Genomic DNA, 22,585 nt, shown 5'->3' with positions numbered 1-22,585 from the left:
GGGTTAAGTGTTCGACAGTGAAACCAGAATTCCCCTGCGGAGACCCAGGGGGCAGAGCACTTGCCAAATTTTGAAAATCAACATGTATACACACCCACGTGCTTCTGAACCCATGAGATCAGGGCACATGGTCAGTCAGAGGGATTTCCATAGGCTGCGTTTTAGTCATGTTACAGAATATTACAAGAGGTGCTATTAGCCACAGTGATCTTTGAGTATACCATAATATTTAGCCATACGAGGATTAGGAGTATGTTAAAGAGGGTTTGTGTGATTTTGCACGTGAAAGTGTTTTTCCTCTTAGCCTGCAGTGGGCAGTTAATTCCATGTCCAATTGGAAAAGGTTGCATAGGAAATGGGCAGCTCAGGGAGGATCCCTCATAGTGAGATAAAAGGAAAATGCCTAAAGTTATCCCCACACCTGTTATCATCTGCCTGCACATTTCCTCTCTCCCAGCCCTGCCCAGTTGTTTGAAAGATGCTCACTGAAATGAGAGGCATTCATTTTATGGTGCCTCTAAGTGAGCACCACCCATAAAACGCTGGTCTGTCTTTTAGGAGGTCAGTCAAACATTAAACCTAACTATTACACACAGCAACAGCCCCAGTCAGGAATGCAGGGTTAATTGTTAGCCATTGTTGTCTGTCTTTACTCTCAGTGTGTGTTTCACCCTGTCTTAAGGCCATATAAAGAGTTAAATGAATTTCATAGCTTTCCAGACATTGCTGTCTGTAGGGGCAACTTGTGTGAAAATTGAAGATATTGGGTTTCTTGTGATATTGTTTCTTCAGGGTTGCAGGGCATTCAAGAATTCTCCGTTCTTATATACAGTATGTCAACTGGGGGGAGAACCAAATGATCAAATGAAGAGACTGCCTTTTTAAAAAAAAATATTATAGTTCATTACTTTGCACAAAGGATTTAATGTACAGACATTGCTTAAATCATCTAAGCAACTTGTTAGCTGCAAACGAGTATGACGTGATGCCGGAAACCTCTCCACATTCCCATGTTTACTTTCAAACTGCTTTGGCCATGGCCTGGTATGAGCGACGTGTGTGTTTTCCCCCCCTGCACGCATCCTCCTGTCTTTAAAGCCCTGAGATTGAAGGGGGAAAAAGAGTTCATTGAGATACAGAATAAAAGGAAGGGGGTGGGTGGGGAAGGGTAACTTCAGTACCCTGAAAACCAGGCTGCAGTCACCAGGCAACCAACAGATCAAGTTTCAAAGCCTGACAAGGAGTTGTAAGAAGTATAGAGACGAGGAGAGGGAGTGGGGTATGGGTGTGTGTGATAGGGAGATGTGTGTGTGTGTGTGTGTGTGTGTGTGTGTGTGTGCGTGTGTGTGTGTGTGCTCGTCCATGGATCCATCTGTGTCTTTGAGGGTGTTCACACACAAGTTCAGAGCGTGCATCTGCCATGCTACATTGTTTATCTCTGACCAGTGTCCCTCATTGATAAACAAAAACAGGTGACTCATTTAATTGCGCATCTGTTGTAATAATCACTTTTAAGCTGAAGATTACAAACATTTAAAGAAGGAAACAGATTCAAACACTTTTCTATTTTAGTGATTTAATGAAGCTGCCTTCAAGTATTCCTGGCATGCATGCATCATCCTAGCTCTCCACTCCGTCACCACCCAAACCCTAAATGACAGGACACCATCTTTATCTGTAATCTTGCATATTATTACAATCATCACCTGAATGATTCATGTGTTTGCACTCCAACGTCTGCTACAAACATTAGAGTTACAGTTGATGTTCACACTGTGTGTGGATTTGTCTGCTAGCATAAAGTCTATGACTTTGACTGTGGCCTTTGTGACACTGGATGCCTGTGTCCTCTGCATGGTAAGCCCTCTTCCTGCATGTGCTGACTCTGCCTGTCTGGCTTTGTGTGTGTGTGTGTGCTGACTTTCTCTCTGTCTCACCCCTTCCTCTTTGCCCTCCCACCCTTACCCCTCCTCCCTCAGGCCGTGTGTCTCTGACCCGGGGTGCCTCTCTGCTGGTGGAACGGCTGACCCTGGAGGACGAGGGCTGGTTCGAATGCCGCATCCTGCTTCTGGACAGCAAAAAAGACGACTTTCGAAATGGCACATGGACCTTCCTCTCCATCACAGGTGCAGCACTGCAGGGTTTTGGGGACTCGGGAGCCGCTCCTTTCGTTGCTCATCACTGGCACTGTCCTTGTTTAGAACAGCCACAGCATGGAGTCTGGCTGGGACTCTGAAGGCCCTGGCAAGCTGAATGAGTGTTATAGCAGCGTATCAGGGCGTTCTGTGTGACGTTCTTTGCACACGGTGATCACATCTTGTCTTTGTCTATGCCTAGCCTGCTGTGAGCTGATGTCAACGTAGGAGTTGGTTTTAAGAATAACACGAGCAGGACAGTGTATGTATGGCTTGTGTGGGCTAAAGATTAAGGTTAAATGCTTAAATCTGAGTCTTTTTAACCTACCTACTTCCCACTCTCTGTCACACACACACACACACTGGTTATACCACAGTTAGGAGTTCCATTTAGAGTGTGAAGTAAGGAATTGATATGATTGCACTACAGCGGATGAAAGGCCAATATGTACTGCATCAGGTTGCAGATGAACACATAATAGTTTTACATAGTGCATGTATTGAATATCATATGAATACATGTTACCTAAGAATATGTTTAGTAAACTTGACACAGAGCTTTGTACATAGACAATGATAACATTTTATCCAAACCCTTTTTCAATTCAATGAGTGCATATATATTTAGCATGGACGGGGGGTGGCGGCATGGCATAGACATCTACTACAAAACATAAAAGTCACTGTAGATAGTTTTTGTGGGGTTTGGTGGTATCCCACTTATTGTGCTCCATTTACATTTATGGTACTCAAAACACCACAATCGGAAGTATTAATAGTGTCTCTTTCCAAATATATTGACACAGTTACCTATGAAAATCATTTTCGAACAATTTAAATGAGAATCTTACATCAACGTATACCCACCAACTGCCCATCTCCACACAGAGGAAATAAAACTGCTCACAAGCACTAGAGATCATCCAGATAAACCGAATGATCAAAGCATCAAACCAACTGTCACTGAGCTCTACTATATTGGGGTGAGCTACAGATGGTACCTCTAAGCCACAGCAACTCACACCAAAACTATTTAATTTTGGTTGTTGTTGTTGATTAACTATCCCTTTTATGTATTTATTGAGAAATTCTGCACCTTGAAGATGCTATGGTTGACAGATGACTACATCTAGTGCTCAAAGTCAAGTTAGTGCTCTGATTGTCTTCTGTGTCCCATTTGAATATGTAAATAACCATAAATATTTCATCTGTGCTGTCTTTGTTCTAGCTCCACCTGTGTTTATCAAGACACCACCAACTTTCGTAGAGGTTCTGCTTGGAGACTCGCTGACTCTCAGCTGTGGAGCTCATGGCAACCCTCGACCAACTGTTGTCTGGCATAAAGATGAGAGCCAAATTGAGAAACATGAAAAAATAAAAGTGAGTTGGATTAACAGATGGCATTTGCAGTATTTTAATTAAATACTTTACAATTAGCATTTTCTGTAGGAGTTGTAGCTTTGATGTTCCTTTGAAGCAAACTACTTTGTTGTCCTCTCCATGACAGCCTCACGATCTTCCTCCGACTTTTCTCTTTGATCTTCTCATTCTTTACCTTCGCCCCCTTTTAGGTACTCAATGGTACCTTGTCTTTGGCCTCCGTCACAAGAAATATCTCAGGAGTGTATAAATGTCACGTGTCCAACTCAGAGGGGAACCTGACCCACTATATGCAGCTGCAGGTCAAAGGTCAGTGTTGAACTGTCAGTTATTAGGGAAAGACAAAGTCACTGCTTATCTCCTGTTTAAGCATGTGCTGTCATGTGCAGGTAACAAGCTTTAACATGCAGGCACAGCTTTAACATTTTTGAAAGTAACATAAACCACACATGTTTTCCAGGGACAAGATACATGAAATTGTCTTCTCATCCCTGTCCTGCTTAAGGGCTTTATGATCTTGCTGTGCAACTGAAACCCCCAGTGAAACGTTTGAGAATCATGGTTATACAGTCTGTACTGCCACCTACAGTCCATCCCCTGCCCTTGCAATGATTTATGACTTAACACCACTCAACACTGATCTTTCCATTAAATCCTGATCATGACTGATTGCATCACTATAGACAGGCTATACTATTTACATCAGAATGACTAATGTTTTCTTCCAACTTCCCAAAAGGTCCTCCAATCATCATCATCTCCCCAGAAGACACCACTCTCAACATGTCCCAGGATGCAGTTCTGCAGTGTCAGGCTGACGCCTACCCTTCTAACCTCACCTATGAGTGGGTGAAACAAGGACAGAATGTTTACCATATTGAGTGAGTACAGGTCTTTAAAGTATCCATGTATCCATGAATCCAGGATACATAATGTACTTTTTTCTGTCAAATGTAAAACATAGTTAATATGACCTCCTGTTTCCCACAATATCACAATATCCTTGTTTACTTCAGTGGAATACTGGGATGAATATTTAAAGGAAGCCTTTAAATATACACAGTGGATCAATTAGGCATTTTTCCAAAGCATGCTGCTAATACAATCAATTCTAATTAGATTATTTACAAGACAATTATATCACGTGGTCATGAGCACGCTATAAACCTTAGACAAAGTAGACTGTTCATATTATTGCAATATTTTCCATTCTCTGATAAATAACCTTCTCAAACAATCAATTTTTGTTCTCATTACAGTAAAATTAGTTTAGTGTCACTTTGATCACTTCTTAAATTGCACCATGTTTTGTATCTTTTGGCTTTAGGTCTCTAAAGTCCAGAGTGAAGGTTTTGGTGGATGGAACACTTCTTATCCCCAATCTCATCCCAGAAGATGCTGGCAACTACACCTGTATCCCAACTAATGGGATACTGACCCCGCCCTCAGCCTCTGCACATTTGAAAGTAAAACGTAAGGGTTTAGCCTGCTCTGAGAGGCAACGTCTTTGTGGTTCCATACATCCATTCACTTTTTATAACCCTGACCCTGGTCAGAATTGCAGGGGGCTTGAGCATTTCTCAGCATGCCCTGTGCGAAAACCTCTTTAGTTACTTTTTGTGATCCATTGCTCTTCCTCCATCTCAGACCCTGCACGTGTGGGCCGAATGTCCCGGGAAACATACTTGCCTGCGGGCATGGAGGGGGTAATTGTCTGCCCTGTCCAGGCTGATCCCCCTGTGCTGTATGTCAACTGGACCAAAGATGGGAACAATTTGAATCTTGACAATGTAAGCTATGTAGAGTAGAAATACAGTATGTGACGAAGAGGAAATTGTCACAAATTGCACACATGCCTCGAGAAATCACTGCATTTTTTTTTTTTTCTCCTTTGACTTATCCAGTTCCCAGGTTGGATGGTGAACTCCGAGGGCTCAGTTTTTATAGCAACAGCCAATGACAATGCTGTGGGCATGTACACATGTACGGCCTATAACAGTTATGGCACCATGGGCCAGTCTGAACCCACCCAGGTCATTTTGCAGGTAAGGCTAGTGTTCTCGACTCAACTCTCAACTTCAGTTACAGAGAAAACCCTTTGTGTACACAGTTATACATGGGCAGAGTAAAAAGGCTCCCTCCCTTCTCCAGGACCCACCATCATTCCGAGTGCCTCCTCTGCCTGAGTATCTCCAGGAGGTGGGCAGAGAGTTGATCATCCCCTGTGAAGCCAGTGGAGACCCCGCTCCAAACATAACGTGGAGCAAGGTACAGGAGATTTTCCACTCTGATAGATAGAGGCGCTGCACAAGCACGTCATTTAATCCCTTCTATTAACTCGTTGCTGTCCTTCCTCACAGATTGGCCCTACTCCTCGCTCCCTGTACACTGTGTTGGCTAACGGCTCCCTCCTGCTTCAGCAACTCAGTAAAGATCACCATGGGGGCTGGGAGTGCTTGGCCACTAATCGTGTAGCGACTGTCAGTGCCGGCACTGTGGTCATGGTGCTAGGTGAGTGGGCCGACCTTATTTCTGCAAACTAATATGATGATATGTGACACTTAACTTGAATGTATTCATGTGTATTGTAGACAGTTCAAATTTACAGAAGTGTTTTTCTGTTCCTCAGGCACCAGTCCTCATGTTGTGTCCTCAGTATCTGTCGTCACAGAGATGAACCAGGCCAACGTGTCCTGGGTGCCTGGATTTGATGGTGGATACACCCAGAAGTTCACTGTATGGTCAGTAACATACAATACATACTACAATGCAGTTATCACCTATCAACAACAATTATGCTCTGTCTTTATTGTGGCTGTTTTGAATTTTTTTTCCAGGGTCAAGCAGGCATCCAGAGGGAAACATGAATGGGCGTCTTTGCCTGTACCGACATCCAAAAACTACCTGCTGGTGACTGGGCTACTTGCTGGCACCAACTATCAGTTCAGTGTCCTACCTCAGAATAAACTCGGCTCTGGACCTTTCAGTGAAATCGTTACTGTGCGAACACAAGGTTTGTGCAAGTGAACTTATGTTCTGTTTTGAGTTTCCCTCACTCGCACTAATTTACTTAACACTTTCTAACTTATATTGGGTCTTCTTATCAGCTGTGCCAACAGAGGCACCTACAGCCATCACCACTCTCCCAAGGCTGGATCCTCCCATACTCCTGTCAGCCAACCGGACTGAGCGAGGTGTTCTCCTCCAGTGGTTGCCTCCTGAGGCTCCATCTTCTCCACTGACGGGCTATGTGCTGCAGGCCTGTAGGGATCAGGGCCAGTGGGTCATCCTCAGCAGCAACATCAGTGCCAATCAGAGTGAACTACTTGTCCAAGGACTGCTGAGGGTAATGATCAGATTATTTTTTACTTTGCATCTGTACTTTCCAAAGATCAACCAGTGTGGCCTCTATGTTTCTTGCTTTGACAACCTGACTGCATGAAGATTAAATAGCTGCTGTGCCAAAAATTGTGTTGCATTGTGATAACTGATGTTATCATTTAGAATGAAAATGTTTGACGAAGTAACTTTAATCACAAACATAAACTAGTTCATATTTAATCAAAAGCCTGATCTGTCTTTCTCTCAGGACTCCAGTTATGATCTGAGGCTGATGTCTCGCAGCAACAATGTGCTCAGTGAACCGAGTGAGTCTGTCAATGTATCCACCATAGGTAAGTGGCTTTGTGTAGATTACCATGAGCATTACATGCATATTGAGTGAAGGTTGACATATGTTGGCACATTTTTATTACTAGATATTTACAAAGATATTTAGCATTTAGCATTGGTTTTAGCAATTATTTAGCAGGAATTTGTGACCCCCATTATTGACTCCGGTCTGATTACAGGGATGGAGATTTACTCCCTGCGCCCAAGTTTCTTGGAGGTCATCCCTGAGCCCCTGTTGGCTGGTGTGTTGGGAGGAGTGTGCTTCCTGTTTGTGGCCATCATCCTCTCGTTGGTGACGGCATGCTATATGAGTCACAGGAGACAGCGCCGGCGCAGAAAGAGAAGACAAGGTGAAACATTGTAATTGTTGTTTAAACTCTGTTGGTGTTTGGAAAGTGCAAGTGTTGATTTCCAAGTTTATGTTAAATACACTTCATCATGATTGGACAACTTCAACTCTGCTATTATTTAACTTTGAATTTTTCTGTCACCTTTTCTTAGATCTCCCATCTGCCCTTCAGAATAACTCATCTCCAGAGTAAGTGTCCTCACCAGTAAACCTCTTTATTCTTAATAAAACATTTCTGTTCCTTCATTTGCATTTTGATTTTAACAGTCCATGTAATGTATCTATTGCGTATTTGTGGCTCTGTTTTTGTAAAGCTTGAATGTTTTTTAATTCATGTATTGTTATTATAGCCATCAGTAGACCTTTCTTCATACTCTGCTACTAGCCATCTAACTTCATAACTTTAGTAAATGATATATTTACATTACCTGATCTGTTGATGACATTTTGACTACATACCAACAATGAAATAAAACTGCTTTACAAACAGGCCATTGCAATCTCTGCAATCTTTGATGTAGTATGAATGTGCTGAAAGTTACAAATTGCACCTTTAATCATTTTGTGTTAGAATCTGCAGTACTTTAAGTTTGTTTTAAGCTTTTCTTTTTTTTTTTTTCTATGTTTTTTTCCTCAGAGCTCACTCACCTCCTCACAGCCCAGACAGCGTCCTAAAGCTGAAGCTGTGTCCACCGCTTTCCTTCTTCCCCAACTCCTCCTCACAGTCCGATCGGTCCTCCTTTGATAAAGGCAGCCGTGGGGAATACCACGACCAGCGGAAACAACTCCTGTCCAACTCTACTCCACCACCACATTACACACTCTTTGAGAGTCACCTGGGGTCTCAGGCCCCCTCACCAACTGCTCTTGAGTCCATCTCCAGAGGCCCAGATGGACGCTTCATTGTCCAACCACTGCCAGAGGGTTCCAGTCCCTCCAATAGGAAAAACTTGAAGAAGGACATCCTGCAAATTAATGGTGGGGAAAGTGGCTCAGGGAGCAACAGGACGTCATTCAAGGACTCGCCAAAGTCAAGTATTTTGAGCTCAGAGAAGGATGAGAGGAAAAATTCTCCTCTCACTGTGGATGTTCCAGAGCTGAGCAGACCTCCTTCCTCCCCTGGAAGAGTTCGGGCCATGGCCAGAAACTTTTCCCGTCACGGCTGCTTTTACTCTGACGATGAACAAGGCTCAGAGGCCCTATTGGAAAGAGCCAGCTTCTATTCAGACAACAGTGGGAAAAAACCCAGTGATTCTCTCAGGAGATATCGCATGCCAGGCCACACTGAAGATCTTTTCCCTAGTTTGGGCAGAAGAACTAAGCTTCTGGATAGAGACACAGACCGACCACACCATTCAGGTTACCAACCTATTGAGAGTCAATTGACTAATAACAGCACACTGGTCTCACAACTTGACAGTGAGCTGGAGAGGGATAGCATTAACAAGTGTGTCCAACTGGCAAAGGAGAGGGAAGAAATGGAGCGGGAGCTGGAGAGCTATACAGCCAATCAAAGAAGTCAAGGTCGTGGGAGAGACGAACGTCAGTCTAATAAGACAGAAAGCCCTCAAAGGGACACACCCAAGTCAGAGGAAGAGCCTGTATGGAAGCCACAAGATGTTAACATCAGACAGAAACACAGGCCCTCAGGTCAGACAAGTCGAGTATCTGACTATCGGAGGGCGTGCTACTTTGGGAACACTAGCAGTCCCATGGACTGCCTCCCTACATCTTGCATGCAGTGGGACATTAGCCCTGTTACATCGGTCTCCAGCCTCATTCCTGCACAGAGCCCCCGGGAGACCACATCGCCCAGGTCACAGCATCCTCGCACATGTAGGGAAACCACACATGACTCTCTTGCTGTTGATTCATCACGCTCTCCAATCACCCAGAACACCTCCCTCCCCATGCTCTCCCCTGATGTCACTACAGAAAGTCCCCATGTCCTGTGTCTACAAACACCAGACGGAGCCACGTCATTGAATCCTCAGAGACAGCCAGATATAGGCAGGAAGTCCATGACTGAGCAGGGCTTAAGGGAAAAGACACAGGACGGCGGTGTTGCTTCAAGGTCCAGACATTCATATGATTATGCAGGCACTCAGCCCTGGGATTCAGCTGCCAGAGGTCCTTCAGTTGACAGTGAGAGGTCTGAAAGTTCAACCTCTGCACCATATAATCAGCGTGAGAGAACTGCAGAAGTAGACTACACAGCCACAAGGGATCCCAGTCCATCAAGTTATTCTACCTTACCCTATGAACATCATGAAGTAAGGGCAAAGGCCAAAGAAAAAGAGACTCAGGCCCGGGGCGACCGGCGGAGTTCAGGGTTTTACTCTGAGTTAGAGAGAGAGGGTGTGCGAACACGCTCCAGGAGGAGTGACAAATGTCTATTCCCTGATAGTCCAAGCCCTATTACAACATTGACTCTTGTAGAAGAGGTCGATAGTGATCAGTCTCAATTTTCTGTCCCTGGAATGTCAGTTTCCTTTAAGGCCAAGCCTGCAGCTCCATCTCCCAAAATGTCCCCACTGCAGACAAGTGCAATTCTTGAATACCTGAGCCTTCCAGGTTTCATTGAAATGAGCGTGGATGAGCCTGAAGACGCTGAAGTCACAGACACTGCTGGACAAAGTTCAGAACTAAAGCCAGAAAAATCCCCAGGGGTTAAGCCTGATGTAGTTCCTAAAAACTGGGAGGTTCATGTTCAGGAAAACCAGGAAACACACTCAAACCAAAAGGTTTGCCTTGAACAAACTCATTCTGCAGGTGCTGCAGAGTCCAGCTTTGATGCTAGTAAAAAACGCTATAAACACTCTCTCCATGTGGAAGGTAAAGATTCTTCACTTAGAGTAAGATTTCCAGATGAGTTAAGACCATCGTCACCTGTTCCAGAAAAAAATAGCAGGCAGCTCTATAATGAGAAAACACAAATTCAAGTTGGGAACAAAGGCACAGACAGACCTGAATCCAGACTTGGATCCAGGTCAGCTCACAACTTGTTCAGTGCAGCTAAAGGCATGGCAGATATAGTGTCAAAACACTCACAGAGTTTTGTAGACAGTAGTGAGTCTTTATCAGAGCAATCCCAAAGACAAGCTTCTCAGGGCAGCAGGACTAATAACATTGCATCACGAATATGTCAAGCCCCAGGGCCATTTCTAAAGAAATCCTTAAGCATAGGGCCTTGTAGGACGCTCTCAGGTATGGGACAGCCTCGTCCTTTCCTTAAGAAATCCATCAGTTTAGGCTCACAGAGGTGGGAGCACTTTGAGAGCCCGAGGACATATATTTCTGAGAGATGCTACTGGGATGAGTTCCCAAACCCAGATGTCAGGGTGAAGTCCTACAGTTTGGGTCGCAGTCCGTCTTCCCTTCCCAGGCCAGGCCCCTCCTGGAGGGAGTACGTCCCATTCAGACGACCCAGCATGGGGAGCTTAGAGAGGCCTCACCACACACAAAGATCTTTAGCTAGTCCTTCCTACCTCACTCCTTCGATGTATCCACCCAGACAAACCTCAATCTCCCCGAAGCTGGAACTTTCTGATCCACGACGGCAAGCCGCTGTTTTTCCAGAGTCTTCCAGGTGGTCTCCCTCTTATCAAGATAACCTGAGGTCTACCCAGCATAAATATGTCCCCATGCCCTCCTCCATCCCTATCCCCCAGTACCAACACTGGCCAGGATCCAGAGGGGAAAGCATGAGACCCATGGACCCCAGGAAGGGCCCTCCGAGGTCTTACCTGCCCAGGGGCACCAGCTGGCCCTCACCTTACTACACCGCCTTCCCATCCAGGGAGACAGAGAGTTACAGACAGCCAGACAGAATGATGGGGAGGGGAGGGGAGACAGAGATCCGGGAGGGCAGAGAGATAAGGGAGGCAGGGAGGGCCAGTTATGCAAGTCAGAGCAGTGGTAGAGGTAGCGCCGGTCTCTTCCGACAGTCCCTGTCCATCACTCCCACACTGCTCAGCTCCCCTGAAACCACAGAGGAAAGCGAGCGGCACAGAGCTAAGATGGAGCAGCCTGAGAGGAGAGCGAAAAGGTGAACCACCACCACACCTGGACAATAACAACAAACACACTGGAGTGTCTTCTGGGCAGAGGGATTTATTTATGTTGCCAAAATAAGGTTAATTTTGTTGTTTTTGCTTCTTGGTTGTGATTTCTGTTATTTGACCATTTGTTTTGTGTATCTCAATAGAAGGAACACATCAGTAGATGAGAATTATGAGTGGGACTCTGCTGATGTGTGTGTGGACTCGGAGGTCCTGGAGGCCATGAGGTTTGATCAGTCACAAATGGGTTTTCAGAAAGACAGGGTGGAGCTCAGATATGATCAAGCTGGTGGCCTCCAGGACCGGCGACAGAAAGGTAATCTTTTTTTTTCACATTCTCATTGTGTGTGTTTGGTTTTTGATGCTGCATGTGTCATTGTGAATGTATTGCTTGATGTGATGGTGCTGCATGTGTTCATCCTGTGCCCTTGTGCTGTGATTATTGTGAGCTTGTCCCATGATGTGCCCATCCATGCATTTCCTCTCCCTGATGCCCTCCTCAGGCCCATCTCCCTCAGTCAGCCCGCCAGTTTCCAACCCACCTCGCCGCCAGTACAGCCGCTCCCTAAGCGAGGCGCGTTTCAACGCTCTCCGCCAGGAGTACCAAGAGTACAGGCGGGCTCAGGAATCCATCTGTTCCCGTGAGCCCTGCCTCACCTCTGGCCATGATTCAGACTCTGACTCCAAATCAGCACTGCTCTAGCAGCTTAACTCGGTCCGTTTTTCTGCCTGCCTTCTCACCTCTTTCCTGTTTTATCCACCTCTCACTGCTCGCCTACCTGCATCTTTTTCGTGCCTGCTACTGTCATCCATGTGTGGTGAATTTGTGCATGCCAAAAACGTATGCTGCTCAATTTATAGTTAAAATGTTTTAACTTTGTCCTTTTAAGAACTGTTCTCTAATGCTGTACTGCTCTTTGTCTTTCACAGGTGTATCTAAGACAGATACCAAATAGCAGTTGTAATGAACAGATGACAGCACTGTGGTCTTCGACAATATCACACCTCACTGGAGCTTTGTCATGTGAGAGCACTCATTGTTTTAAAGTTTTTATCCTCTGTCACAGCAGACTAAAGCTAAGCAATTTAAAGAGACACTACTATATGCTGTATGCCATCAAATGTGACAGACTGCAACTCTTCACTTTTCATCATATTCTTTTTCTTGTACTTTTTCCATTGTGCTTTGCATAATGAAGCTGAGAAGGGATTATTTATTTTTCTAAGAAGCTCATGCAACTGTATTTTGGGATTTCTTTTAAGACCTTGACAATCAGGCACACAAGGCCCCTTTGAGAAATGAAATGCTCACCCTTGACTAAGACAGGTTTACAGTTGAGAGTTGAGAAAGACCTGCTTTATAAAAGCAGCAGCATGCTACATAATGAAGGTTGTATTTCAAGTTTATGTCCATCGCATCAAAGACTCTCTTTAATAACAAAGGGATGCTAATGACAATTATGTAGGTCGGTGTCCAAGATAACATCTGTTTGTGGAAATGGAAATGTATCTGTAATGTTGCCTTTGTTGCCAATCAAACAGTGCTCGAAGCATTTTCACCATCATCTCCCTCTGAATATGACAAAAGTACTTAAATAATAGTACTTAAAAATCACATGATTAGGCAACTCTGATTTTTGTACTTTGGTACAAAACCTTGGAGCAGTTCATGAAATCTGACTTTGTTACTCCAAACAATAATTTACTGTATTTAAAAGAAGAATTTGTTCGTTATTTGCCACTGTGATATTCTTGCTGGTTCCCTGAACTAATTTCCTGTTTTATACATATTATCTGTCACAATAACGTTCCCCTGCTGAGACTTTATACATCACATCACTTCAAATAGCCTCCCAGTATTTGTTCAAAATGTACAAATGTTTATATGTACCTTAATGTGAATTAACCCTGTTGTTGTATTGTATATTCCACTTCATCATTTCATCAGATGAGAAAATGCTACTTTACTCCACCTGAATCGGTCAAACCTTGCTTCTGTGATTAGATGACAGACAGTAAAACTTGACAAGAAACACAGGGGAAATTATTTTTGCCTTATTTTTTTACCATGGTTTAAGCTGACAAGCTATAATCAAACAAGACTGATCAGAGGATTAAAAATTATTGAAAAGTTGTAGCTTTTTTACATAAGTTTTGCTCACATGATGAGTATTTCTGTATATTTATTACGGTGAGTTATGATATGCAACAATGTTTACAATTCACTGATGTGAAGGCAACACTGTGAATATTTCATCAGCTTCTGATTCTGTATTTGAATCACAAGTCTGTAATGAATTTCCTGCCCATTATTGTTTTGTTTTTTTACTGAAAAATGACAAAAGCTGTTTTTTTTTTATATTACCTGACAAATTGAGATTCAAAGAATATCTTTGTAGATATACTTTGGGAAGATTCAAGATTTGTACTATATTTACTTAAATAACCCAGATGAAAATCTTCATATGGAGAGAGTATGCATTTCTGATGATGGTTTTGGAATTTTTGTACAAACTGGAAATTTTTATATCTTGGCACCTGGTTGTTTTTGTCATTTTTATATGTTGTAATGAATAAATTGTTTTATTCTGAATGTACCAGACTGAGAGAATATGTTGACTTTTGTCAGTGCTTTGAGGAAAAGTATGTGATAATGAACACAGTTGCTCTTTTACTTAAGTCACCTAGTTAACCTAGAGGGCCACGCCTCAACCACACCTGTAATCACCTGTCAAGCCTACTTAAATCTGGTTAAGCCAACCTCTCCATACCTCTAGCATGGCTCTATTTCACCCAATCCTTAAATCTCTTCCTGTATTTGTAAGTACTAAGTTATCTCTCAGGAGACAGGTGAGTCACAGGTATCTTACCTCAGCAGGTGTGACAAACATTGCCAGTAATTGTCCATACTATTACTTTTTATTTCAAGGATTTGGGGGAGAGATTTAACATCTTTCATGGAGTTTTAGTCAGTGACAAGAGAATAATAATGGGGTGTACATCCTCATTGGTTTAGCCAAAATGAGACCAAAGAAACATTGTTACTGTTTTGTACATCCTATGTTTGTAGATTATATGGTGTGGTGTAGCTGTCTCAAAGTTGTAATAGGGCTGCAAAACTGTGACAAAAGATCAGAAGCAATTGTCATGAAACTGCTGACCCTAAGGTCAGTGTGATCAAATGCAGAGGTTGGCTTTCAACTGTGTTTTGGTTGACTGTTGCACAGATGTGTCACTGTGAGGACACTTAATTCCTCCCTGCCTGTCATGAGTAAGATATTATGTATCCAGTTCAAGACATGGGTCAAGGTAAATAAATAGTGACCCATATGCCCCTCAGATGTGCAGATCTGCTTCGATGTTATCTGGACTCATACAGATAATTTGGCTCACCTACTATACATGTCACATGTTTGCCCATATTAACCAATACCATCAGTTACACAGGACAAGCCATTTGCTCTTTAACTAAAGCATTTATATTGTTTCAGGTAAGAATTCATCACAATACAGAGGTGTATGTTATACATCAACACCAACTTCTTCTATTTCTTTTCCAGGCTTTAAATGTCACATCACTTGGTTGACATACGCATGACATGTTTTACCATATTTCCAATGCCATCAAATATATAATGATAGTGATACTCTGTTTCCCACATGAAGGAAGGGGTGCTGACCACTTTGTTCTTCTCATCCACATAGGCTTCGTAAAAGAAAGGGTTAAGGCCAAAACAATAACAAAATGTATATAAAGCTGTGTAGATTAGTTAATGACTGAGAGTGATAGTAAAAAGAGACCTCTGAAAGGATATATATGGCTCACGGCCATTGTGACGAGCGCCCATGCTCTTCACAGCCTGCACCATGTTTGTGTGAGGCCAGTTCCCCCAGCGAGTGCTGTCGTCCCTCTCATAGCCCATGGTCACCTCGATGTTGGGCAGCACACGGCAGGCCAGCACAGGAGCCATGCTGGCCAGTCTGAAACAGGAGCAGACAGTCAGTTGAGGTTTTTATTAAGTCAAGATTAAGAGACAAAACTGATCAGGGTGTGAGAATAATTGCCTTAACAGTATCAAACAAGAGAGACTCAAAGCCTGAAAACAAAAGGCTCTCCCAGCATAAAGCACTGGGACAGCAGTGTGAAGCTCAGTCTTGTGTACTTATAAAACTACTATTACTGACCAGAAGATGAGCATGAGGCAAGATTACAGATTGTCAGCTGTTTATTATCACTATTTGAACATAAATGAACCATGGGAGAATATGAAACAGTTTTGGACTGATAGCATCCCCATATTTGAACAAAAATATACTCTGATACTCTGAAGCTTGGATCAGGTAACACACACCTGTACAGGACATGTTTCAGTTGAATCCTACAGTCGTAAACGTAATTTCCAGTGTAGTTTAAGTCACTAGGATCCCACTAATTGCAGCACCTGCTTGAGATGACTACTGATTCATTGACAAAGGAGACAACATGGGCCTAGAGGTGATGCTAACAGGAACTTCATTAACTTTAACCACTTTATACTAGATATGATACTAGATACTAGAATGAATAACCAGAGATGTGGGGAGGGGCTCATAGAGAATGCCTATGTACAGGGTCCAGAATTTTGTGCTACAATCCTGGGTAAGGGTGCATCCAATTGATTTACATTTTGGCTTTAATACTCATAAATCAAACAGAAACGCTGATGAAATCTGAGGAAACGCATGAGGTGAGGAGCAGCAGCTGGAGGGTTTGTACTGTGGAGAAGCTGCAGAGAGGAGTTCAAGTTTGCCACCAGGGGCTAAATTATTGCTTTGAGAAAGATGGTCTGATTCTGAATTTATACACCGCTTGTTCTGTCAACAGATCAGTCACCAATTACAGCTCTGACAAAACAGAACAATGGGGGGTGTATGTGAAAGCAGGGAGGTCCCTGTCCGCAACAGTAACATGTGAATCACAGTGATACTGACTCCTACACTACACAACAATGCTCACTTTGCACATCTCTTTATGGCCTTTGTTATCACTTGTAGGTAAAATAATAGCCATTGTTCTCAGTAATTCTATCCTTGTATTTTAATTTTTGATTAAATTATCTTTAATGGCTCAAACTTTTTATAGGCATTAACGGCAATAGGAAAGGATTACACTGGTTATACTTTAAATGAAGGCTGGCTCCAGATCAGACATCAACATACCTTTTAACCCCGTGTTGTCATGGTGACAGCTGCTTCATCCTCATCTCCCTCCTCCACTGCCTCCAACCCCACTCTTTAATTCCTGTAATCCTGCATCTCCTGACGTCTCAGACCGGCCATTCTGCACCTAGCCACAAGGTGTCCCCTCACCTGACCCTGTCACCTGTCTGCACAGCTGCCCTTCATCACCCCATCAGTCCACTGTGCCAAAGGATCAGTCACACTCTACCACTGTATTCATTCTGCATTCTGCCTGAGCCTTCATTCAGTTCTGCATGCTTTAACCCAGGATTTGTCTGGTCTGACTCATGTTGCCCAATGTAAGCTTTCCTCTTTAGAGAGTAAAGACTGTTGTTGCCGCACCTGCTCTTCTAAATATGTCTGCAGTGATCAGTGAGCCAAAGTGGAGACTTTCACCAGATAGCCTCTTAAATGGTGCATCAACTTGCACGAGAAAGTTATTTTTAAGTTTGTAAAGCACATTTTTACAAACTTTTCTGATGTAGACTGTAAAGTGTTTTTTTCCTTTAACTTTATTTCTTTCCTATCTTTACTTGTTTACTTGCTAAAATGTGCCTTTTTTGTACATTTTTGTGAATATTTCATTTTGTATATAATGCTAATAATAATAGCAACTACTCAGTAACAGGATCTATTTTATCCATACTTGGTCTGCAACATTTTTATGCAAAATTTGACAATAAAGATGTTCTAATTTATTTCTCTTTATTTTTCTATATCTATAAACAGCTTTTCCTTTCCACAGCTGCCCCAATGTCCCAATTCCATTACAGGGATCGTTTAAATCTTGTGTATTTGTCAGGTCTAATGTAATCTAATGTAATCTGATTTTAAGTATGGTACGAATCTGTGACAGTCTGCAGTTTTGCCTCATGTTTGGATTCAAAATGTGAATTTTAAGTGATTGTACAGTGAAAAAAAACGAATAACAAAGCCACAATGTCACACACTGCTTAACCTATTGATTGTAAATAAGTTATTAGAGTTATACAGTATTGCTCCTTCACTACTGCTAGACTGAATAGTGACCAAATGATACATACCCAATTGGCTTACGTGAACGGTGGAAATCTTTAAGCACCCTTTCCACATCACTATGCAGCTTGCAGTCTTTGCCATCCTTCACAAAAGAGGATCTAAAGAGTTGAGAGTTATTTACTAGTATTAGTGCTCCATCCTTATCATGCATGCTTGTATTGTGTCTTATTTTGCACTACACAGTCTCAAAGTGACAGTCTCATGTTTCATTATTCCTCACAGATTCTTGGTGACACCATGGCCTCCAGGAAAGATGACAGCATCAAAGCTGTTGACATCCAGCTTGGACAGGTCTTGCATTTGCATCATTCCTTGACCATGACTGAAGCGAGCCGACTCCGTCATCATGTTCCTACGTAACGGCCAGAAATAATCATAAATACTACATTATGGAATTAGTCAAGTCAGGTATATAAAGACACAAAGTTAAATAAGTCACTGGACCCGTCTCTGACCCTGGTCCATCTGAAGTGTATCAGTGTTTCCTAACAAGCCTACCGATTCTCGCCTGTGGCAGGCTGCTTTCTCATGTGGTCCATCACATGCATTTGCTGCTGATTTGGAGCAAACATCTGGAAGCGAGCACCGTTACGGCTCAGGTGGTACATGGTGCTGAAGACAGAGTTGTCAATTACTATCTCTGCATGGTGATATGTTACGTGCAATGGTGTGAAATGCCTGTCCTGAGCTCAGCAGGAGTGATACTCACTATACTCCCTCATGGACATCAGTCCCATCCCACCAGCCACATCCTGAGAAAACCTGGAATATATTGTGATTCACAAATCACAATAATGCCCACACTAATAATTTGTCTACTTTTTTCCACTGGTGCCATATTGATGTTTCACTTACCACTGCAATATTGGTGTTCCCCCAGTTGCCATAGTCACCGTGGTGAACAAAGCAGGCAGGCTGGCGAGAAAGAACAGCCAGTGTTTGTTTTGACAGCAAAGTCCTGGTTGCCAGCATGATTTAGCTTCAATTGCACTGTTTGAGGAGAGAAATGTGACTTAATAGTTTGCCACTGAGCCTGTAAAGACTTTTGATAGTCCTAGTATTGATCTTGCTGTGGCTATCTGTATATATACTTGTGCGTCCAAGTGACGTTACCACGTAAGCTCTATTTTCTGAGAAGAGCCATTGCTTCTTTGCCCTGAATGACCTATTCCCCTCCTAAACACACTTCCCTATTAATACCTTGTTTATTCATCTGATTAACTTAAGTCATTTGGCCACCGAGTGACACTTCAGCTTTGGAGAGTAATCTAAACATGTAGTGCTTTAACCCATGAAATATCTTAACCCATTTAGAATTTAACTCTTAGCATTTCATCTAGATGGAGAAACCTGCAGAAACAATGCAAAATATCTTTCATAATATAGTTTTATAAGTTAGAGCAGTTGACTGATAATGACAATTTTTATACACTCATGCATCCGGGTGCAGTTTTCAAAAATGCTTCTTACTGTATTTTAGCAGTGGATGTGATACCTTAATACAGTGCAAGGCATACTGTATGCCCTTTAAAGTCTATTAGGTTGTAAGGCTCTTACTCACTGTAATGCCATGTTGCGTATACGTCTAGACAGTAAACCCAAAAATACCCCGGTCACACTGAAATGTCAAAGTCAATATACTTTTAAATCAAAACTACAGCTGCTACCTATAGGCTGCATTTGGCAGAAGACAGTTGTAATCAGTAAAGAACTCGAGATTCAACGTCAAGTTACAGATGACAAACGTGAGGCAAAATACGGCATTTATTTTATTATGACCACTTTTTATGTATAAACAATCATTATTTACATACTGGTGATGAAAGTATAGCGACAATTTGAGGAACAAAAAGCAGAAATGGAGTAAACATAACAATACACAACCAACTAGAATCACCACATCAATCACAATTTTAAGCTTCAGGTGGAACCTTATGTGGGATGTTCTCATAAAATTCTGCCTGAAGGTTTAAAATTTGCACACGAAAGAACTCATGCATAGAAAACACAACTGTCACGTTTGGTAATCACAAAGTACAAATAAGGTTTCTTTAAAAAAAAAAAAAATCAAATACAAGAAACATGACACGACGTTAGGCTGTGAGGTTCCTGTTACTAAATGTCACTTATCATGAAACAGACATGTTTCTCAATTTTTCCGTGGCTGCTCTCGACACGTAACACATGCCATGATCCTTTTTAAAAACACCACAAAGACCGGTCTCACATTTTTTCTTGTGTGATTTCAAGTACAGATGTGATTAAATAAGACTAAACCAGTGACAGATGTCTACAAAGCAAAGGAAAGAAAGTAAGACCCAGCACAGACAGCTAAATAATAAATAAGGTCCATTTGATATTATATATAAAAGAAATGTTTAAAACAAACTTCTCAGTGTATGTCTTGTTGTCTTGATGTTTGATGTATCGGTAAAATAAAATCATACCCATGGCAAGCTTATCAAAAATTACATCAAAATGATGCTTAACAAAGCTCTATCCACGTCCAACCAAGAGCAATACAGCCAGTGACAATCTGCCGACAGCCCAGCTTCAATAACTGGCATTGATCAGGCTGTGGCTGTTTCATCAATTTCTTGTGATGAGCCCTGTTGAGCACTCCTTGCAGTTTAGTTTGCTTCACATGTAAGAACCAAATCCTAAAAGCCATTTACATGCAAATCACTAACAACTTCAGTGGTGAAAGTAAGAATCATCTCCTAAATTTCTGCCACCACTAAAGAAAGCTTTCATGCACCCAAGCACTGTCAGTAAAGGAGTTTGTGCACTAACTGTGCACGCTGTGTTCATTATGGAGAGTATTTGCGAAGATATCCATTTGATAAAGAGTGGGGTTTGCTCATCAAGCCAATAGCCGTGCTGAGAGAGAAGCATGTGTTAACAAAGCCAGTCTGGCGGCATTAGGGCGTGTAGGCAGGCGGTGGCTGAAACTGATTGGCAATGTCATAATCAGCAGGAAAAGTTTCACTGCTGTCCTCCATCTCCGAGAGCAGCTCTAAAGCCTGCTCCTCCTCCTCGGTGGGGTAGTGGCGCAGGAGGTTCGCAGCTGTGGCAAGGATAGAGGCTCCGCCAGCCCCCGCCACCAGGTAGAAGCTGATGGCGAAAGTGACGTATATGAGAGAGCCGTGGTACTTTTTGTGTTGCTGCTGAAGTGACAAGATGAGCTCCGAGGCCCAGTAGCAGAAGCCTATGACTGTGGCACACTGCAACACTGATGAGAGAAAGAGAAAACAATTAAGTACTCCAAAATGACATACTTTTCTATCTTTTCTATAAAAAAGAAAGGACCTGAAAAGAACTCTAGTATGACAGAATAATACCTGTGAGAATATGTGCAAATGCATATCTGCGTGTGATCTTTAGTGCGGGGTGCTTGGGTCCAAACACATCCAAGAGGAATGCAGTCAGACTGCACAGGATGCCCAGGAAACAGAAGGCAGCGATCACCCTCAGCAGCAAGATGGTCTGTGGGTTCACACAGTAATCTGGAGGACACAGACACATCACAAAGCATTACAAGTGAGCTACCAAATTAATCTCTGCTGCAGGTTTTAATGGGCTTGTGCTGGTCCTCACCGTCCAAAAGCTTGGGGTCAATGTACCCCAGGACATCTGCCACCCCCAGCTCTTGTCTCGGACAGGTGCCTCCATGAACCCGGAGCCAGGCCGGTTCCGCCAGAGCCGTGCACAGCGCTGTGATGGACAGGGCTCCGGGCAGAGCCGACACCAGGCTCCGCTCCGGCTGCTTGGGCAGTGAGGTGCCCCCTCTCCTCCTCCGACCTCCAGGGAAAGTAGAACCAGGTGGGGCATACATAGTCATCCAATTTCCTTTTCGTCTGTTGTAGTGTTGGTTTCCCTTTATTGTCAGTATATGTGACTGCGCTAAACGATCCGTTCGTAAGGTCAGCCAACTGACCAAAGTAAGAACTGTTAGCCGGTAACGTACAGCAAACGTTACCTGGGTGATGAACGGATGACAGCGGTCCTGGCGCTTTATTCAATGTGGTAACAATTGTTCCCAAACGACGCCTTAAAATTAGCTGCTTGATATAAACAGGATAAGTATATGACTGACGGGCAGACAATAGACAGAGCTATAATAGGCCTTCAGGCCTATTAGCTCTGTTGTTAGCGTGTAAAGCTAGCTCACAGCTTACGCCAAATGTCACCAACTGTCATAAAAAATTAACTAGAAAACAGAAACAAATTAGATAAACTATAACCTATTACCTTATCTAGCTACCTACCCTGATGAAAAGACTATCAGTTTGGTACAGAAAAACAAAGACAAAACAAAACAAAAGGCAGCTTACGCAGGCTTCCTGTAAATGATCAACTTCCTTGTTCACATCATTCTTCTTCGTGGCTTCAATAGGCTGCAGTCCAAACGCTAGAGGCGATCACTGCTCCCACCTACTGGTGACATCTCAAAAGACAGCTGAACAGCAGTAGTTACATTATGAACGCTAGAGTTTTATTGCGATTATGTGATGGCATTATACAAAAGCTATATTTTTAATTTCTTATATTATATTACATATATTTATGTATGTCACATAGTTAAAGGTGGAAGGTATGATACTATCTAGTTGTACAGGGGAGTAAACAAATTAAGTCAATGCACTTTATTTAAAGATGTGTAGGCTAAATACAAGCTACTAAGATATATATCGCAGACTGAAACAAAATACGTCCAAAAGATAATAAAT

At 42.7% G+C, this 22,585-nt stretch overlaps 3 protein-coding genes across 6 annotated transcripts in view; 1 reads left to right on the top strand and 2 right to left on the bottom strand.

Annotated features, from left to right (window-relative positions):
* igsf9b (immunoglobulin superfamily, member 9b) overlaps nucleotides 1–14,194 on the top strand; it is a 29,534-nt gene extending 15,340 nt beyond the window's left edge. For 2 of the 4 annotated variants that reach the window (XM_044197220.1, XM_044197219.1), the window contains exons 4-22: nucleotides 1,980–2,126; nucleotides 3,364–3,515; nucleotides 3,707–3,824; nucleotides 4,255–4,396; nucleotides 4,843–4,988; nucleotides 5,163–5,305; nucleotides 5,420–5,560; nucleotides 5,667–5,783; nucleotides 5,876–6,026; nucleotides 6,145–6,256; nucleotides 6,353–6,528; nucleotides 6,623–6,861; nucleotides 7,105–7,189; nucleotides 7,367–7,537; nucleotides 7,689–7,725; nucleotides 8,174–11,584; nucleotides 11,744–11,913; nucleotides 12,101–12,312; nucleotides 12,528–14,194. In XM_044197220.1, coding sequence (XP_044053155.1) covers nucleotides 1,980–2,126; nucleotides 3,364–3,515; nucleotides 3,707–3,824; nucleotides 4,255–4,396; nucleotides 4,843–4,988; nucleotides 5,163–5,305; nucleotides 5,420–5,560; nucleotides 5,667–5,783; nucleotides 5,876–6,026; nucleotides 6,145–6,256; nucleotides 6,353–6,528; nucleotides 6,623–6,861; nucleotides 7,105–7,189; nucleotides 7,367–7,537; nucleotides 7,689–7,725; nucleotides 8,174–11,584; nucleotides 11,744–11,913; nucleotides 12,101–12,300 — 5,858 coding nt within the window. In that variant the 3' untranslated portion in view covers nucleotides 12,301–12,312; nucleotides 12,528–14,194. The remainder of the gene's footprint in view (nucleotides 1–1,979; nucleotides 2,127–3,363; nucleotides 3,516–3,706; nucleotides 3,825–4,254; nucleotides 4,397–4,842; nucleotides 4,989–5,162; nucleotides 5,306–5,419; nucleotides 5,561–5,666; nucleotides 5,784–5,875; nucleotides 6,027–6,144; nucleotides 6,257–6,352; nucleotides 6,529–6,622; nucleotides 6,862–7,104; nucleotides 7,190–7,366; nucleotides 7,538–7,688; nucleotides 7,726–8,173; nucleotides 11,585–11,743; nucleotides 11,914–12,100; nucleotides 12,313–12,527) is intronic. The other 2 variants (XM_044197221.1, XM_044197222.1) reach the window with 2 other exon arrangements.
* Nucleotides 14,195–15,053: 859 nt separating this feature from the next.
* On the bottom strand, nucleotides 15,054–18,916 carry gatd3l (glutamine amidotransferase class 1 domain containing 3, like). Its single transcript, XM_044197224.1, has 7 exons — nucleotides 18,711–18,916; nucleotides 18,565–18,617; nucleotides 18,354–18,467; nucleotides 18,076–18,207; nucleotides 17,861–17,953; nucleotides 15,413–15,578; nucleotides 15,054–15,307 (listed from the first exon to the last, which is right to left on the bottom strand). The coding sequence occupies exons 1-7, from the start codon at nucleotides 18,825–18,827 to the stop codon at nucleotides 15,173–15,175; spliced, it is 810 nt and encodes a 269-aa protein (XP_044053159.1). The 5' UTR covers nucleotides 18,828–18,916; the 3' UTR covers nucleotides 15,054–15,172.
* Nucleotides 18,917–19,611: 695 nt separating this feature from the next.
* Nucleotides 19,612–22,238, bottom strand: tmem127 (transmembrane protein 127). The gene is made up of 3 exons (XM_044197225.1): nucleotides 21,453–22,238; nucleotides 21,197–21,361; nucleotides 19,612–21,087 (listed from the first exon to the last, which is right to left on the bottom strand). The coding sequence occupies exons 1-3, from the start codon at nucleotides 21,694–21,696 to the stop codon at nucleotides 20,777–20,779; spliced, it is 720 nt and encodes a 239-aa protein (XP_044053160.1). The 5' UTR covers nucleotides 21,697–22,238; the 3' UTR covers nucleotides 19,612–20,776.
* Nucleotides 22,239–22,585: the final 347 nt, after the last annotated feature.

Source organism: Siniperca chuatsi, linkage group LG5, assembly GCF_020085105.1.
Source record: "Siniperca chuatsi isolate FFG_IHB_CAS linkage group LG5, ASM2008510v1, whole genome shotgun sequence".
NCBI lineage: Eukaryota > Metazoa > Chordata > Actinopteri > Centrarchiformes > Sinipercidae > Siniperca > Siniperca chuatsi.
The sequence above is the reverse complement of the archived record's forward strand: the minus strand, read 5'-3'. Positions and strand labels throughout refer to the sequence as shown.